Raw genomic sequence first — 18,613 nt, 5'->3', positions numbered from 1 at the left:
TGCCTGGCCTTGCTTTTATCAGCTTTTTCTGAATGCCAGGGAAGCCCATTTGTTTAGGAACTTGGGTCTGAGAAGGTAACTTCCTGTTTGTTCCCTGCCCTGGCCTTTACTCCATGTGACTCTGGAAAACTTGACCTGCCCTCTGAAAAGCACCAGCAGTCACAACTTCCCTGCTGCTGCTGCTGTTGCTGCGTCGCTTCAGTCGTGTCCGACTCTGTGCGACCCCATAGACGGCAGCCCACCAGGCTCCACCGTCCCTGGGATTCTCCAGGCAAGAACACTGGAGCAGGTTGCCATTTCCTTCTCCAATGCGTGAAAGTGAAGTTGCTCAGTCGTGTCTGACTCTTAGCGACCCCATGGACTGCAGCCTACCAGGCTCCTCTGATTTTCTGCTAAGATTGTGTAAATGGCATAACCTGGCTTTCAGAACCTTTGAACTCTGTAATACTCAAGAAATTGGATGGACAGATGAATGAAGAATATTTGGCCTCAGTTGCCTGCTGGTTCCCATGCAGAGAGTTTAACTGCATTTTCATTTATTTTTTTTTCCCCATGAGTAGATGAAGAGTCTGTGCAAGTAATAGAAAATGCAGATGTCATCAAATCGGCACCCACTGATGTGGGTGTATAAAATCTAGAGGAATAAGGGAGAAACACACCTGGAAGTAGTCTCTCCTATATTATTTTCCTTTCTTAAATGTTTTAACAGGTTCTTATTGCTGCATTTGCAGTTTCAGGATATTGCTCCACCTATTTCAGAGCAGGAAGTAAGCCATTCAACCCTGTCCTTGGGGAGACTTATGAATGCATTAGAGAGGACAAAGGATTCCGATTTTTCTCAGAACAAGTAAGTGCCACTGGACTCAGGTCTGTGTAGAAACTGTAGGAGGGCTGTTTGATGATGAAAATAGCTTGTTTTTGTAAACATCTGGTTGAGATAGGTTATAGTACTAGTTAACAGAAAATTCACTTAGCTTATCTATGTAATTATATCCTCTAAATGTTTTTAAGCATGAAGTTGTAAGATTTGGTAATTTACTTACACATCTTGAGAATAATGCAATAACAGAGATGGATAAGTTGAGTAACTTTTATTTAGCCAAATACATGTTGCGAAAAATGATCATTTGTGGAAGTTTTAACACTGATGTCATTGCCCTTTTTTTGTTTTTAACTTTCAGGTTAGCCATCATCCACCCATTTCTGCCTGTCACTGTGAATCCAAGAATTTTGTGTTTTGGCAAGGTTTGTATTTCAATTATAACTTCAAAATCCAGTTGATAAGCCTATAAGAAAGTTTCTAGTTTCCAAAGTACTCAGTTTAGATTTCTTTTAGAACTCAGAAAATGTTGGTAATTGGCATGGAGTTCAGTTTGAGAGATTAGGTTTCTTGATTTAGATATGAAACCGTGTCACCTGGGAGATGGGATTATTTATTCAGGAAGCACAGCCCTAAGAGACAGCAGGGCTCTATGCTGACAGTGCCAGGTCAGGGCAATCTCTTTACCTCATTGTGCCTCATTGTCTGCATCGGTAGCATGAAGAGTGTATCTGCTGTCTTCTTGCTTCTTAAAGGTGTACAAATAGATCTTAATCCTGAAAGAAAGCTCTGCTATACATTATCTGTGCTCACAGTCTATTGAGAGATACATACATAGCAGTAATTTCTGTTTTTTAACTCATTGAGGCTTGGGGGTTTGAACTGAAGTCTCTATTAAATTAATATCCATTGTTAAGTTAGAATGTTGCAAACTCACCTAGGATAAAAAGTTTCAAAACCGTTCTAGAAAGAAAAGTATATATATATGTAAGTGAAAGTGTTAGTCATTCAGCTGTGGCCGACTCTTCGTGACCCTGTGGATTGTAGCCTGCCAGACTCCTCTGTCCATGGGGTTTCCCAGGCAGGAATACTGGAGTGGGTAGCCATTCCCTTCTCCAGGCGATCTTCCTGACTCAGGATGGAACCAAGGTCTCCTGCATTGCAGGCGAGTTCTTTACCATCTGAGCCATCATATATGTGTAATGTGTACGTTTACCATTAAGTGTGAATAATTCCCTCACATTGGAAAAGGCACTTCAGTGATCACTGTATGACTCTTCTCACATGCACTTCCTCAACCTAAAAATGATATGAAATGATAGAGCAGCACCGTGACTGTACTTTAGTGCAGATTAAGAAAGTAAGGCATTTCTTGTTCATAACAAAGAGTCAGAAATTTTGTGGAGAGAACACTAAGCTTCCTTAACTCATCAAAAACGAGACGAGTCAATAATACACAAGCACAGATATACCCGAGTGTCCACAAGCGAAACAAAAATCCATCATGTGAGATAAAATTCTGGGCCCTGAGTAGTATCTTAACAACCAGCACAGGAACACGTTCATTAAGTTAATCTCACTTTCTCATAAATCTTACCCATCTGTTGTTAGAGGCTTTATTGTTTTTATACAGGTTCTCCCAAGTCATGTAACTTTTCATATGTGTATATAAATCAATGTTACTGCCATACTACAATCTACAATTACTTTTACTATATACCATATATATACACACACATGTATAAGATATTTCCACCGTTTAGCTAAATCTTCTAACCGTATTTGTGGAGACATTGAAGCAGAGTAGAGTCTGTGTATATGAATATGCACACATGCACACACAGATTATTCCAAGTCTTTCTCAGTTTTATTTGTTGAAAGCACATATAGAGAATATATTATGGAAAAACAGATATTTTGGGGGGTTCCCAGTTAATCTTCTCACCTTGGGCCATCCTCAGGCACTTGTGTTAGAACTAACAGTATAGAATTGATTGTGATTACAAAAGTCCTTTGTAAAATGTAAAGTATATTATAAAAGTTCACTTCTCTAGACTAAATGATTAGATATAGAGTGTAATTCTTTTTGTCCTCTGCCTTATGTCATTTAGATATCAGATGGAAAAACAAGTTCTGGGGCAAATCAATGGAAATCCTGCCCGTGGGAACCCTGAATGTCATGCTTCCAAAGTAGGTTGCTCTCATCTTCCTTTTGGTCTCTTATCTGCGTTTCTAAATCATAAATGGGCATTTGAAACTCTTGTTGTTTATTACTGTTCAGTCGCTCAGTCATGCCTCTTTGTGACCCCATGGATTGCAGCACACCAGGCTTCCCTGTCCTTTCACTATCTTCCGCAGCTTGCTCAAACTCATGTCCATTGAGTCGGTGATGCCATCCAACCATCTCATCCTCTGTCGCCCCCTTCTCCTCCTGCCTTCTATCTTTCCCAGCATCAGGGTCTCTTCAAATGAGTCAGCTCTTTGAAACTCTAGATAGTGCCAAGGAGCTGTTGCCCTTTATGGCCAAGGCTTCTGTCAGCTTCATCAAAGGTTGTTTTTTTTTTTTTTATTTAATTGGAGTGTAATTGCTTTACAATGTTGCATTGGTTTTCACCAAAGTTTTGATACTGCTGCTGCTAAGTTGCTTCAGTCGTGTCCGACTCTGTGCAACCCCATAGATGGCAGCCCTCCAAGCTCCACTGTCCCTGGGATTCTCCAGGCAAGAACACTGGAGTGGGTTGCCATTTCCTTCTCCAATGCAGGAAAGTGAAAAGTGAAAGTGAAGTTGCTCAGTCATGTCCGACTCTTAGCAACCCCATGGACTGCAGCCTACCAGGCTCCTCCGTCCATGGGAGTTTCCAGGCAAGAGTACTGGAATGGGGTGCCATTGCCTTCTCCAGTTTTGAGACTGGACCCCCTCAAAAGCAAATGAGAATTTTGGCATATGTGTCAAAGCTTCCTTTTTATCTCTACATACCCTCCATTCAACCATCAGCACCTCCCTGTCCCAATCACCATGTTAACTTGCATTTTATTTTTATTTTATTTGTATTGACATATAGTTGAATTATAATATTTTGTTAATTACTACTATACAGTAAAGTAATTTCATTTTATATATATATATGTATATATATATACATTCTTTTTCATATTCTTTTCCGTTATGATTTATCACAGGATATTGAATATAGTTCTCTAGGCTATACAGCATGACCCTGTTGTTTATTTAGTCTATATATACTAGTTTGCATCTGATAATCCCAAACTCCTATTCATATCCTTTCCACCTCCCTCCCCTTGGCAACCACCAGTCTATTCTCTGTGTCTCTGTTTGCATTATATATGAAAGTTTCTCTTTTTAGCCATTTATTTTCTATACAATTTATACTTTCACTTCTGAGTTCATCTTAGCCCCAGGCACTATTTTTAATGTTTAAGTTATTTTATTAAGGAAGTGATCCTTAATATTTATTAAGGATCCTTTATTAAGGAAGGGATCCTTATACAGTTGTTTTCTGGAGAATATAGCCTTGTTGTTGTTAATTGTTGTTTAGTCACTAAGTCATGACTCTTTTGCGACCCCATGGACTGTAGCCCTTTAGGGATTTCCTAGGCAGGACTACTGGAGTGAGTTGCCATTTCCTTCTCCAGGGATCAAACCTGCATCTCCTGCATTGGCAGGTGAATTCTTTACCATTGAACCACCAGGGAACCCCTGAATATAGCCTATGCATCTTAAAGTTTAATTGAAGTTTACATTGAGGCCAAAGGTTTGATTGTTTTTCTTTCTTTCTTCATTCAATTGATTTTGTTTTTGTTTTGTTTTTGTCTATATGAATGACAGAGTTTTCTCGTGTATTGAATATGGAGGATGGTTGGGAAAGGGAGCAGTTCTCAGGACCACAAAATAAATGTTCAGTATTTACAAACTCAAGAGGAAGAGAGTTTTCCCAGGTATACATAGTGCCTACATCATACCAATTCATAAATTTTCTAGAAATCCAGAAGCATTTTAGATTGAAATAGCATTTTATTTGAATATATAATAATGTGCATTTTCAAGTTCAGTTCAATTGTTCAGTCATGTCTGACTCTTTGTGACCCCATGGACTGCAGCACTTCAGGCTTCCCTGTCCATCACCAACTCCCGAAGCTTGCTCAAACTCATGTCCATCGAGTTGGTGATACCATCCAACCATCTCATCCTCTGTTGTCCCCTTCTCCTTTTGCCTTCAATCTTTCCCAGCATCTGGTCTTTTCCAGTGAGTCAGTTTTTTGCATCAGGTAGCCAAAGTATTGGAACTTCAGCTTCAGCATCAGTCCTTCCAGTGAATATTTAGGACTGATTTCCTTTACGACTGACTAGTTTGATCTCCTTGCTCTCTAAGGGACTCTCAAGAGTCTTTGCCAGGAACACAGTTCAAAAGTATCAATTCTTCAGCTCTCAGCCTTCTTTTATGGTCCAACTTTCACATTCCTACATGACCACTGGAAAAACCACACCTTTGACTGACTGTATGGACCTTTGTCAGCCAAGTGATATCTTTGCTTTTTAATATGCTGTCTAGGTTTATCATAGCTTTCCATCCAAGGAGCAAGCATCTTTTAATTTTGTGACTGCAGTCACAGTCTGCATTGATTTTGGAGCCCAAGAATATGAAATCTGACATTGTTTTCACTTTTTCCTATCTGTTTTCCATGAAGTGATAGAACCAGATGCCATGATCTTTGCTTTTTGAATGTTGAGTTTTAAGCCAGCATTTTCACTCTCTTCTTTCACTTTCATCAAGAGATTCTTTAGTTCCTCTCCACTTTCTGCCATTAAAGTGATATCATCTGCATATCTGAAGTTGCTGATGTTTCTCCTGGCCATCTTGATTCCAGCTTGTGAGTCAACCAGCCCAGCGTGTCATATGACGTACTCTGCATGTAAGTTCTTCTGCTTCTGTTAGGCCGTTGCCGTTTTGTTCCTTACTGTGTCTATCTTTGCGTGAAATGTTCCCTTGGTATCTTCGGTTTTCTTAAAGAGATCTTTAGTCTTTCCAGTTCTATTGTTTTCCTCTATTTCTTTGCATTGTTCACTTAAGAAGGCTCTCCTTGCTGTTCTCTGGAACTCTGCATTCAGTTGGGTATATCTTTCCCTTTCTCCTTTGCCTTTCGCTCCTTCTCTTTTCTCAGCTATTTGTAAGGCCTATTCAAACAACCATTTTGCCTTCTTGCATTTCTTTTGCTTGGGGACGGTTTTGGTCACCACCTCCTGTACAGTGTTATGAACCCCCGCCCATAGTTCATTAAGCATTCTGTCTACAAGATCTAGTACCTTGAATCTATTCATCACCTCCACTGTATAATCATAAGGGATTTGATTTAGGTCATACCTGGATGGCCTAGTTGTGTTCCCTACTTTCTTCAATTTCAGCCTCAATTTTGCAATAAAGAGCTGATGATCTGAGCCACAGTCAGCTCCAGGTTTTGTTTTTTTCTAACTGCATAGAGCTTCTCCGTCTGTGGCTGCAAAGAACCTAATCAATCTGATTTCAGTATTGACCATCTGGTGATGTCCATGTGTAGAGTCGTCTCTTGTGTTGTTGGAAGAGGGTGTTTGCTATGACCAGTGCATTCTCTTGGCAAAACTCTGTTAGCCTTTGCCCTGCTTCATGTTGAACTCCAAGACCAAACTTGCCTGTTACTCCAGGTATCTCTTGATTTCCTACTTTTCCATTCCAGTCCCTTATGATGAAAAGGACATCTTTTTTTGGTGTTAGTTCTAGAAGGTCTTGTAGATCTTCACAGAATCATTTGTTCAACTTCATCTTTGACATTAGTGGCTGGGGCATAGACTTGGATTACTGTGATGTTGAATGGTTTGCCTTGGAAATGAACTGAGCTCATCCTGTCATTTTTGAGATTGCACCCAAGTACTGCATTTTGGACTCTTTTTTGACTATGAGGGCTATTCCATTCCTTCTAAGAGATTCTTCCTCACAACAGTAGATATAATGGTCATCTGATGGATGGATATGAGAGTTGGACTATAAAGAAAGCTGAGCACCAAAGAATTGATGCTTTTGAACTGTGGTGTTGGAGAAGACTCTTGAGAGTCCCTTGGACTGCAAGGATATCCAACCAGTCAATCCTAAAGGAAATCAGTTCTGAATATTCATTGGAAGAACTGATGCTGAAACTGAAGTTCCAATACTTTGGCCACCTGATGCAAAAAACTGACTCATTGGAAAAGACCCTGATGCTGGGAAAGATTGAAGGCAGGAGGAGAAGGGGACAACAGAGGATGAGATGGCTGGATGGGATCACCAACTCAATGGACATGAGTTTGAGTAAATTCCAGGAGTTAGTGATGGACAGGGAGGCCTGGCGTGCTGCAGTCCATGGGGTCACAAAGAGTCGGACATGACTGAGCGACTGAACTGAACTGAGTTGAATTAAATTCACCCATTCCCATCCATTTAGTTCACTGATTCCTAAAATATTATTATTCACTCTTGCCGTCTCCTGTTTGAGCACATCCAATTTACCTTGATTCGTGGACCTAGTATTCCATGTTCCTATGCAATATTGTTCTTTAAAGCATCGGACTTTACTTTCACCACCAAATACAACCACAATTGGGCATCGTTTCTGCTTTGACTCATCTTCTTCAGTCTTTCTATAACCTTACTCCCCAGAAATTACATTAGATTTTTGTTGTCTATCCTCATCTGTCTTTTCCCAAGGAATTATTCACATATTTTGGCTTAACTCAGAGCATAAAGCCCTATCCTCAGAGTAGCCTTTCTTAAGTGCATGCCATGCTGTGCCTCTCGCCCTCCCCACCCTGAACCCCTCCCTTGATGGCACATTGCCTGCAGGGTAAATCCAGACTCATTGGTGTGTCTTTCAGGGCCTTCCATGCTCTGCCCCCTCCCACCTTCCAGCCTTACCCCCTCCGCACCCCCTCACCTATAGCATGCTACACACAGGTTCCCAGATGCATTGTGCTCTTTTGGCTTCTGTGGCTTTGTCTCTGCTTTCCCAGCCTGTAGTACCTTCCTGTCCTTGCTCCTAGCTTAGACCAAACCAACCTCCTCTAGCAAATCTTCCTTGACGCTCACCCCACATGCCTGGCAGATCTAAGGACCCTCCTTCTCTCAGAAGCGTCCATCTACCCCTGCCTTACTGTTGGACCCAGGAGAGCAGGAGACAGGCCCTACTCAACTTGGTAGCTTTAGCACCTGGCCCATAGAAAGCACTGACATATTCCTTAAATGAATGAATCATGTGGTAAATGTCCTTGACCACATAGAAACTTCCAACAAAGAAAGGAGAGGAAGGTGAAGTTCGAAAAGGAGGCTTTGGTGAAAAATATTCTCATTGGTAGAAACACTAATATATATTCGTGACCTTCACTGTTTTTACTCAGTGCTGTATTCCTCACTAGGTATGGAGATTGCTACGTGTGGAACAAGGTCACCACGTGCATACACAACATCCTGAGTGGGAGGAGATGGATAGAGCATTACGGAGAAGTGACCGTTAGAAACACCAAAAGCAGCGTTTGCATTTGCAAACTCACATTTGTCAAGGTAAATAATTCCGTACAATAGCAAAGGAAGGGTATATAAAATGCTTCCTAGGAAAGAAATAGAGCAATTACCTTAAACAACAGCAAGTGAATCAGTCCTTATGGATTAATTAATATTAATCCTTACGGACATTTAGTTAAGAAAGCAGAACAAGATGGTGGAGTTGCCCCAGGCATGCGGACATCTGACCATGTAGAAGTCAAAAAGGACACCATCTTGAAACAGAAAAAAGAATTCTTTTTAAAGAATGTTCTTTTTAAGCACCAAGTCAGTTCATTAAGTAAAATTCCAGAGAGTACTTCTTGCCTGTAACAAGTCTCCTGGTTTATATTCTATTTATATTCCTGCTTGATTACAACATATTCAAGTGATCTTATTTTAGGGAGCTAAATATATCACAGTTGTGTTTTCTGAGGCTACTTAGAGATGACCGCTTCTAGTCCCTATAAACTTATCCAACTCTGCCACTATTATATATAATCTTACATAAGTTCAACAAAAAGCAGTACCTTTCCTAACAAGAGAAGATGTCAGATATTTTTCTTTTTTCCTTTTTTTCTTATAGATTGATTATGTGGCTCAGAACAGAAGAGCCTGAATCAGTATTTGCTCTGACTGGGTCATGACAGTAACTGTGTGTATTTAGGTTTCTAGTCTAGGAGAAACTTCAGTTTAAACTTCAGTTTAAACTGCCTCTAATATTTGCAGGGCTCAGGGTGAGAATACAAATGGTCGTCCGCATTCTGTATGTGTAAATATTTAAAATATGTAAACCAAGCCCACAAGCTGTCAACTAAAATATGTTTATACTGACAAAAAGTACTTTTGTAAAAATAAAATCTGCAAGTCTAGGTTGGACCCTTGGGAACACCAAGCTGGAAACCCGGCAGCTCAGGAGAGCCAGTCTGGCCCGCGGCCTTCACCACTTACTCCCCACCCCCATCTCTGCCCCGCACTGCGAGAAGCCGCACATATTTATATAGACAGTCCAGCCCACACTTCCAGACTCTGTTCACACGCCTTCAAACCGCCACTCTTGGCCAGCCCTCAGGCCTAATGATTCACATTTTCATCTGCCTATGAGTAGATGAATCAAGGAAAGGCCTGTGCAGGCCATGGAATAAGCTTAAGGGCATTTGGATAGGAATTGGGACCTCATCTAGAATGAGGCCATGGGATCCAAATGGGTCACTTCTCACAGGCTTCTGACCCCTTGAGAAGGAGTATGGCTGGAAGAGAGCTAGAACAAGGTCTTCCTGGTTAAATTCAGCTATTTACAGCTACTATGAAAATTATTTTACAGTTTTCTCCAGCGTTGCCAATTGAAAATCATTAAAATCCAGGAGCCAAGGAAAATTCAAGACAGGACGATGGGAAGAATTACTCATCTATAGATTAATACTCAGTTAAGATAGAAACTCGGCCTTCTCTGGGCTGTGCTGTCATACTCTAGCAGGGAGTAGGGTCATCCCTTTCTTAAAAGTTAAGCCAACTAATGCTTAGAAAGCCACCCTTCCTTGCAAAACATTTTGAGATAGATGTCTGGAAATGGCTTGCCTGAGAAACATCAAGGTTAAGGAAATATTCCATATGAAAATTATAGGGATTGGTGTTATTAAACAGATGTGGTGTTTTAACAGGAGTTTGGTTTTTCCAGGTGAATTACTGGAATTCTAATGTGAATGAAGTCCAGGGGGTTGTGATGGATCAGGAGGGGAAGGTGGTGCACCGGCTGTTTGGGAAATGGCATGAAGGACTGTACTGTGGTGTGGCCCCTTCTGCTAAGTGCATCTGGAGACCAGGTGAGACTGGCTTGAGTGTCCTGCCTCTAGGGGGCGCCGTGAGTGGCCGAAGGTTGGGAAGGTCCCATCATCTGAGATACACCTTATGTTTTCTTTAATAGTGAGATTATAAACGTAAATGCTTAAGGCAATTACAGTTACATTTATACTTAACCTATAAGCTTAATAAGTACTGCTACTAAGTCACTTCAGTCGTGTCCGACTCTGTGTGACCCTATAGACGGCAGCCCACCAGGCTCCCCCGTCCCTGGGATTCTCCAGGCAAGAACACTGGAGTGGGTTGCCATTTCCTTCTCCAATACATGAAAGTGAAAAGTGAAAGTAAAGTTGCTCAGTCGTGTCTGACTCTTAGCGACCCCATGGACTGCGGCCTACCAGGCTCCTCCGTCCATGGGATTTTCCAGACAAGAGTACTGGAGTGGGTTGTCATTGCCTTCTCCATTAATAAGTACAATATTTGATAATAAGGAGTTGTCGAATTGAGACCAAATCTGATGTGTAGTCAGATTGGGCTTCATGTAAAATCTCTCTAAATGTAATGCCCACATTTCCAAAGCTAGATTTACTTATTAAAGCATTTAAATAATTGAAATTTGCAAACTTACTCATGTTTTTTTTATTTATTCTCTGTTTTAGTAAAACAAAGGAAAGCCTGCAAACACCCATAATCCAGAAATTCAATTATTTAACCAGAATAAGTGATCTTTTTACTTGAGCAGCAAAGAGCTACAATATGTTGACATTTAATAAAAGACATCAAGAGAGCTCTGGTAATACACTAGCATATAACTGTCAAGTACAAATGGAGCAAGTATCCACATGATATTTATTTGCATTGGAATTTTGTCAGTTAATTCCTAACTTTAAAATTAGTTGTTAGTTTCCTTAGAGACCTCAATTGAATATATAAATTCCCTGCTAGTAGAGTGGTTAGTTCATTTATTTGTCAGTTAGGTACTGAGTAGTGACTAAGCTTCAGGCTCTGTTCTGGAAGCTTGGAAGTGCATTAATGTGCAGAGCCTGCAACAGCTGTACCTTCTAATTTAGTTTAAAAGTGCCAGTAAACATTAGATCTGAATCTTTTTCTTTTCTAAATGGAAATAAATTATAAGTATTTCTGGTGATATCTCAATGCTGCTCATAGTTAATCACTCAAACATTTAGTTACCCAGTTGGATATTTGAGAGAAAAATTATGGTGTAGTTTAGCCAGTGAAGACTACTCTATGTGCAAAGTTGTATTTTAAAGGCTAGATTTTACTAAATATATGAATCTATCAGTTCTAATAGTCAACATAAAAGTTTTTCATCTTATAAAATAAAACCAATTTAATCTCTTTAAAAATTTGTAATCTAGGGACTTCCCTGTGATCCAGTGGCTAAAACTGTGCTTCCAGTACAGGGGGCCCAGGCTCAATCCTAGTCAGGGAACTCAATCCCACATGCTGCAATTAAGTGTTCTAATGCCGCAATGAAGACTGAAGATGTCACATGCTGGAACTAAGACCCAGCACAGCCAAATACATAAATAAAATTGTTTAAAATTTGTAATCTAATGTTTATGACTACAGATTTAACGTTAATGTGAGTGTTAAACGTCCGGGTTAAGTCAGCCTCTGCATGCTCTGTACACCTCTTTGCCTCTTACAGTGGTTTCTTGGCTTCATTCCAGGTTCCATGCCCACCAACTATGAGCTCTACTATGGCTTCACAAGGTTTGCTATTGAGCTCAACGAGTTAGATCCTGTACTAAAAGACCTCCTTCCTCCAACAGATGCCCGATTCCGGCCAGATCAGAGGTGAGCAGAGCGGTGGTGTTTAAAATGAACACCAGGTCATGGCATGGTGCTTGCAGAAGTCATCAGTACCTTCATCACCATCCTTTGCTTATTCACTGAATCATTCATTCCCTTATTCACTCAGCAAGAGTTGAGCCTTCTAACCCTAGAAAAAGAGTATTCAGAGTATGATCATAATAGAAGATTAACTCAACAAAAGTGCCCCACAGAAGATAACACAGATGTTTTTTAACAAAAAGTGCAGCCCCCCAATTTACCAAAAGTCTGCAAATTATTGAACTCTCCACTAAATACACAGTCACTCCTCACCTCAGTGTTTGTACTTCTATACTTCTATTACTTTTTAACACGGAGCATCTTTTTTTTATTCAAGTAACATTGGTGTTACATTATATAATTATAACATTATGTATGTACTAATGGGCTTCCCAGATGGCGCTAGTGGTAAAGAACCTGCCTGCCAGTGTAGGAGTCATAAGAGATGTGGGCTCAGTCTCTGGGTTGGGAAGATCCCCTGGAGGAGGGCATAGCAACCCACTGCAGCATTCTTGCCTGGAGAGTCCCATGGACAGAGGAGCCTGGTGGGCTACCAGCCATAGTGTCTCTAAGAGTTGGACATGACTGAAACCTCTTAGCACGCATGCATATATAGTAGTAATATGTAATCTTCATGTGTACAAATTATATTTCTACATCTGTGTATTTATGTATACCAAAAATTTAGTTTCTATCCATCATCATACAGTTGATCTCCTTTATCCATTTCAGTGAAGAATAAGAGGAGAAGATACAGGGATACCTAGAAATCATTATTGTTGTCGTTTAGTAGCTAAGTTGTATCTGACTCTTTTGCAACCTCAGGAGCTGTAGCCCTCCAGGCTCCTCTGTCCATGGGATTTCCTAGGCAAGAATACTGGAGTGTGTGGCCATTTCCTTCTCCAGGGGATCTTCCTGACCCAAGGATCAAACCCACGTCTCTTGCATTGGCAGGTGGATTCTTTATCACTGAGCCACCAGGGAAGCCCATACCTAGAAATATTTTGAGTCAAGAATTGGAGTTTTCCCAGCATGTTTTCGATCCCCTAGAGTGTGAGATATACTCAATATACAGTATCTTTAATACCTTCTGATTTTTAAAAAATTATTCTTACATATTCCTATACTCATGTTGTCTATTCCTACAGAATTAATTTTACTCTTTACAGAAATTCTATGTCATACAAATTCCATCCAAGATTCTCTGTTCCCACTGTCTTTGTGGCTTTGTCTGTCTTCTGCCAAAGTGTCCCCAGTATTGGGTTTTCTAGTATTCAGTTTTCTTATGTTCCCCACTCTTCCTCTAGAACATGCAGTATCACTGTTTGACATTCAAACTTATCAATAAGCTTCCTGTACACTGTGTATCATATTGTATCCCTGTTCTTTGCTCTCATTTTGAAATTTAAATATTTGCAAATCACCATTGGGTCTGCTTTCTTGATTCTATTTCAATATTGCCTTTCTGAATTTCATTTACTACTTATTTCCTTTCTGTGGCCTTTTGTAATTTCCCCCAACTATTACCTTTTCTTTTTTCATCAGTTTTACTCTTTCCAATAAAAGATGAGAGCTTCTCTCTCAATCTGTTCTAAACGTAGCTGGAGAGCAGCCAGGTCACATCCTCCACGCAGGAGCCCTTCACAAGTACTTCATTATAACATGGAAAAGGAGCAGAGCCCGGGACTTGATGATGTTTTAACCTCAGACTCTCCAGTCATCCCGAAAAATCTCAAGTTTTGGAACCCTAGACAGCACAGAGAAGCTGACCACTTCCCTTTCACTTCTGCCTGCAATGCAGAAGACCCAGGTTCAATATACCTGGGTTGGGAAGATCCCTGGGAGAAGGGAATGGCAGCCCATCCAGTATTCTTGCCTGGAGAATTCCATGGACTGAGGAGCCTGGTGGGCTTCAGTCCATGGGGTCACAAAGAGTCTGACACAACTGAGTGTCTTTCACACACACAGAAACTATCTTAGCTGATGGCAGACAGAGACTGTGGCACGAGCAAGGGGACGTTATCAGAGTGTTACTGTTCATTGTGTTATATTCATAGTAGCCAGAATTTAAGTTTATGCAAATAGGATGATTTTTTCCTCAGTAAAGAAGATAATATGTTAAAAGATAAACTGCTTTCTGCTTAGATTTTTGGAAGAAGGAAACTTAGAAGCTGCAGCAGCAGAGAAGCAAAGAGTAGAGGAACTCCAGAGATCTCGAAGACGATACATGGAAGAAAACAACCTTGAACATATACCAAAATTTTTTAAGTAAGTCAGTTTATTCCCGCAACAAGTTCATGTTTTGCAAATGGTTGCCACAAGCAATGAAAAACTTAGGGTAAGAAGAAAATGAGGGATAGTTTCATGTCCAGGGCACTTTGAGGTAGAAAATTAAACTGATTTTGGTCACTGGTACTTGGCAGTGAAAATACTGAATCAGATTTTTTGGTCTCGTGAAGTTTGTAGCCACAGAAATAAATTCTGCTCGACAGCTCTTTTCTTTTCATGGGCAGCAGTAAAGAGTGAGGGTCCTGCCCAAAAGGCTCCTTATCCTCCAGCTACATCCTTTTGAATGGTAGAAACTTGTTCCCACTCCCTCACCCAGAGATAAGCTGGGACCCTGTTGCCCACAGGGTCATTCTGGCTTCATTAGTATTTAATTTTACTTCTTTCATATGGAGGGGCTTCCCTGGTGGCTCAGACAGTAAACAATCTGCCTGCAATGTCAGAGACCCGGTTCGATCCCTGGCTTGGGAAGATCCCCTGGAGAAGGAAATGGCAACCCACTCCAGTATTCTTGCCTGGAGAATCCCATGGACAGAGGAGCCTGGCGGGCTACAGTCCATGGGGTCGCAAAGAGTCAGACATGGCTGAGTGGCTGACACTAACACCCTCTATCATATAGAGCTTTGTGTCCATTCAGATTTGACCCTTCTGTGGTATGATCATGGTGATTATTACAGGATTATTTGAGGGATTATGAATACATCACACAGACTAAGCTGTGGTTTTCAGATCCATCTGCCACCCTTTAGAATCAGGACACATCAGCTCAGAATAACCTCTTACCCCTTTTAGCTGCCCTCTCCTGGCTGTCCTGGAGCGGAACTGCAGTCCTGCTCTTTAGATGTTGAGAGTGTCTTCACTGGGCCTGGATCCTGCAGAGGCTATTACAGCTACTGAGGCTGTGTACCTTCCCCGTCAGTGAAGCAGAGAAAATTCTTGTGGGTCTGGGGTCTAGTTACGGTGTTTGTACGTGCTTTGGGCCCCTTCACTTTCTAGTCCTGCCTTGAGGTGACTTATCCCCGCTCTTAGCCCCTCTCCCTAGAACCCTGCCCACTTCCATTTCACAACAAAAATGAGTTTATTTCTGGTCAAAAATAGTCAAATCATCAGCCAGCAGATAGAATGTTCACTGGCTTACAAAGTACTGATTCTAATACACACCTTATCTACAGGAGGGGGTCCAATTATCAGATCACGTGAATGAGACTTACGTCTAATGTTGATTTGTATATTTTCACAGAAAAGTGATTGATGCCAATCAAAGAGAAGCCTGGGTTTCTAACGACACCTACTGGGAGCTGCGAAAGGACCCTGGTTTTAGCAAAGTAGATAGCCCTGTTCTCTGGTAAACGGGAAACGTAGAGCTAGCCGACATATCACGCTCTGAATGAATAAATAACTATGCACAATTATGTTTCTTAGAGCTCCGCGTGGTTTCTGGGTCTATTGAAAACCGACCATTTGCTTTTCTATTCATCTTTATAATGAACTTTCAGAAGTGCATTAGACAAGGCCTCTAACCACTTTCGGATCCTTTCTGTTTTGCTGCAACCATATTCCTTAAAAAACATCCACACCCTCCTCAAAAAGCAGAATAAAAGGAGCAGAATATAAAATCCAGAGTCTGAAGAGTCTGTAAAGAGAAACAAACTGTAACTGGTGCTTAAAAAGCTGATCCAGAGAGTTTAAAGCAACATGACGCACGAACCATAAGCGCCATCCCCTCCTTGCAGGAGCTCCAGGGCCATGGCAGTTGGTCAGCTCAGACTTGGAGCTTGTCCGTTTGATGTGGTGTACCTGTGCTGGCCTTTTTAAAAGAGATGTGATGCTTCTCAGAACCTGTTCCATCTGTACGCCATTGTTCATGCCTTAAGAAATGCAAAGATGTACAATAAATCCTTTTTTTAAATGTGCGTTCCTAGGTTTATGTGAAGGACAGATCTTTTGAATCATGGCATGATTCACTTTATGGGATCAAAAGAATTATGAGACTAACTCAAATAGCTTGAAAAAGGTAAACAACACGTGCTTTACTTTGCTATATTGGTCACTATATCATATGTCTGTAGGGCAAGAAGGAAAAGGTGTGCTAAGTAGATCTCTGTATTCACGTTGCTCGTCCATCTCCTGTCCTGCATACAGTTAATAAACCATCCCTCCTCCACCTCAGCTCCCAGTGTGCCCTGTTATTTGGCAACATCCGTATTTGATTTGAACACTTGTCACTGGTGTTAAAACTTTGGAAGGAAATAGCAGAAAGCGTATCGAATTTCTCTGTGGGCTTCGGAGTACTGTTAAGTCTTAACTGTTTTTGAGTGAAGCACAGGGCAGCCCACGTGTATCCTGTGTCTGACCCATCGGCACTGTTGGAATTCCACTGGGAAAGGATGCGAGAACACTAGAAGCTTATTTGCATTGTTTAAATGAGTTCTATGCAAAATCACATATCATATTTTCATCAAGTGTTTCTGTATGATACATAGCCACAGATTAAACATTTACCTTGCTATTGGCAAAAATATAAAATTGAAGCTAAGGAATTTATCTATCCCAACAAAAAAGGAGGGAGATGAGGGGCAGAAATGTGTTTTGCATATTTCAGAATTTGTTTTTTTTCCTCCACTGATATATAGAAGTTTTGTAGGAATTTGCATCAGTATTTCTGAGTTTCTGCATATAGATAATTATATAAATGCTTATATATTTTTAAAAAATCTCTTTAGAGATTTTCCTAGAGAATTATAAAATCACATGTATTTTATTCTGTTAAATTTTTATTCTTAGACTCTTATTATCAGATTTTATGTGTCATTTTAAGCAGTGAAAAGGTTACTGATTTTTTTTATTATGAGGTGTTGATTTTAGTTTTGTTTCTTTTCCTCTAAGAATTCCTAATTATGGCTATTTTACATCAAACCAAGACTGCTGAGAGCATATGGGAAAACTCCGAAGTCTCCACTAGGTGGAGCAGGTTTTAATTATCTGAAACTCATTCCTCCTTTTATCTGAGTCTATACCCTGGTGACTCAGAGGTTAAAGCGTCTGCCTGCAATGCGAGAGACCTGGGTTTGATCCCTGGGTCAGGAAGATGCCCTGGAGAAGGAAATGGCAACCCACTCCAGTATTCTTGCCTGGAGAATCCCATGGACGGAGGAGCCTGGTGGGCTATAGTCCACGGGGTCGCAAAGAGTCGGACACGACTGAGCAACTTCACTTTCCCTTTCATACCTTATATGTACAGCATGCACTGGTTCAGAATGCAGTTTCATTATCAAGCACACTCCCAGCTCTGAGCATGTAAGCAGAACCCTTCCTCAGTTTCTCAATGCCTTTAATTCCTATTTTAAGTCTTTGGTGGCTTCCCCCATGGCAGTAACATGTTCCTTATTATTGATTCTTTTTCTGCCCATTCATCTTGACATCCTTTTATATGCGTCCTGAGATACATGCCTTTAATTTTGATTAAATTTTAATTAGAATTTTGTGGGCTTCCTCAAAGAAGTCTGTTCTCCCTTAATTGGTAAAATTTTAGATACTATTTACAGTGGTTTTTGTCTGTATTTACTAGCATGTCCCTGAAGAGTCTCCGAATTTTAGCCTAAAGATAAATTCTGCAAAATAAAGGTACTGTAAATAAGATACTACAAGTAGGAAGGTAAGACCCAAGGTGACCAACGATCATATCAATCAGTTGGCTGGATGAGGACCCATGACCCAAGAGGGAGGCAACTGCTGTACCTCGCAATGGGCTTTGAAAAAGAGGATAACTAGTAGGATGGACCTTTGCAGCTGCTGCTGCTGCATCACTTCAGTCGTGTCCGACTCTGTGCAACCCCATCAACGGCAGCCCACCAGGCTTCCCATCCCTGGGATTCTCCAGGCAAGAACACTGGAGTGGGTTGCCATTTCCTTCTCCAATGCATGAAAGTGAAAAGTGAAAATGAAGTCGCTCAGTCATGTCTGACTCTAAGTGACCCCATGGACTGCAGCCTACCAGGCTCCTCCGTCCATGGGATTTTCTAGGCAAGAGTACTGGAGTGGGGTGCCATTGCCTTCTCTGAGGATGAACCTTTACTACCTAATAAGTTAAAGGTACAAATCAGGTAGGTGAATGTTGGTCAGACCTAACCGGAAACTCTTCCTAGGATTTCAAGGTGAGAATGAGAAGAGTGTCAAATTAATTAAAATCACCACATTCTTTGTAACTCTTTTGAGATTCAGATATACTGAGTAGAATTCCAGTTCAAGTGATCAAGTTTTAGATAATGCTTCTGTAGTACCTGATTCA

At 40.8% G+C, this 18,613-nt stretch overlaps 1 protein-coding gene across 8 annotated transcripts in view; it reads left to right on the top strand.

Annotated features, from left to right (window-relative positions):
* OSBPL6 (oxysterol binding protein-like 6) overlaps nt 1-16,494 on the top strand; it is a 154,824-nt gene extending 138,330 nt beyond the window's left edge. For all 8 annotated transcript variants that reach the window (XM_010859762.1, XM_010859766.1, XM_010859760.1 and 5 more), the window contains 8 exons: nt 710-847; nt 1,182-1,245; nt 2,932-3,010; nt 8,259-8,403; nt 10,061-10,205; nt 11,877-12,003; nt 14,185-14,307; nt 15,566-16,494. In XM_010859762.1, coding sequence (XP_010858064.1) covers nt 710-847; nt 1,182-1,245; nt 2,932-3,010; nt 8,259-8,403; nt 10,061-10,205; nt 11,877-12,003; nt 14,185-14,307; nt 15,566-15,674 — 930 coding nt within the window. In that variant the 3' untranslated portion in view covers nt 15,675-16,494. The remainder of the gene's footprint in view (nt 1-709; nt 848-1,181; nt 1,246-2,931; nt 3,011-8,258; nt 8,404-10,060; nt 10,206-11,876; nt 12,004-14,184; nt 14,308-15,565) is intronic.
* Nucleotides 16,495-18,613: the final 2,119 nt, after the last annotated feature.

This window comes from Bison bison, unplaced genomic scaffold (genome assembly GCF_000754665.1).
Source record: "Bison bison bison isolate TAMUID 2011002044 unplaced genomic scaffold, Bison_UMD1.0 scf7180017864460, whole genome shotgun sequence".
Lineage (NCBI taxonomy): Eukaryota > Metazoa > Chordata > Mammalia > Artiodactyla > Bovidae > Bison > Bison bison.
The sequence above is the reverse complement of the archived record's forward strand: the minus strand, read 5'-3'. Positions and strand labels throughout refer to the sequence as shown.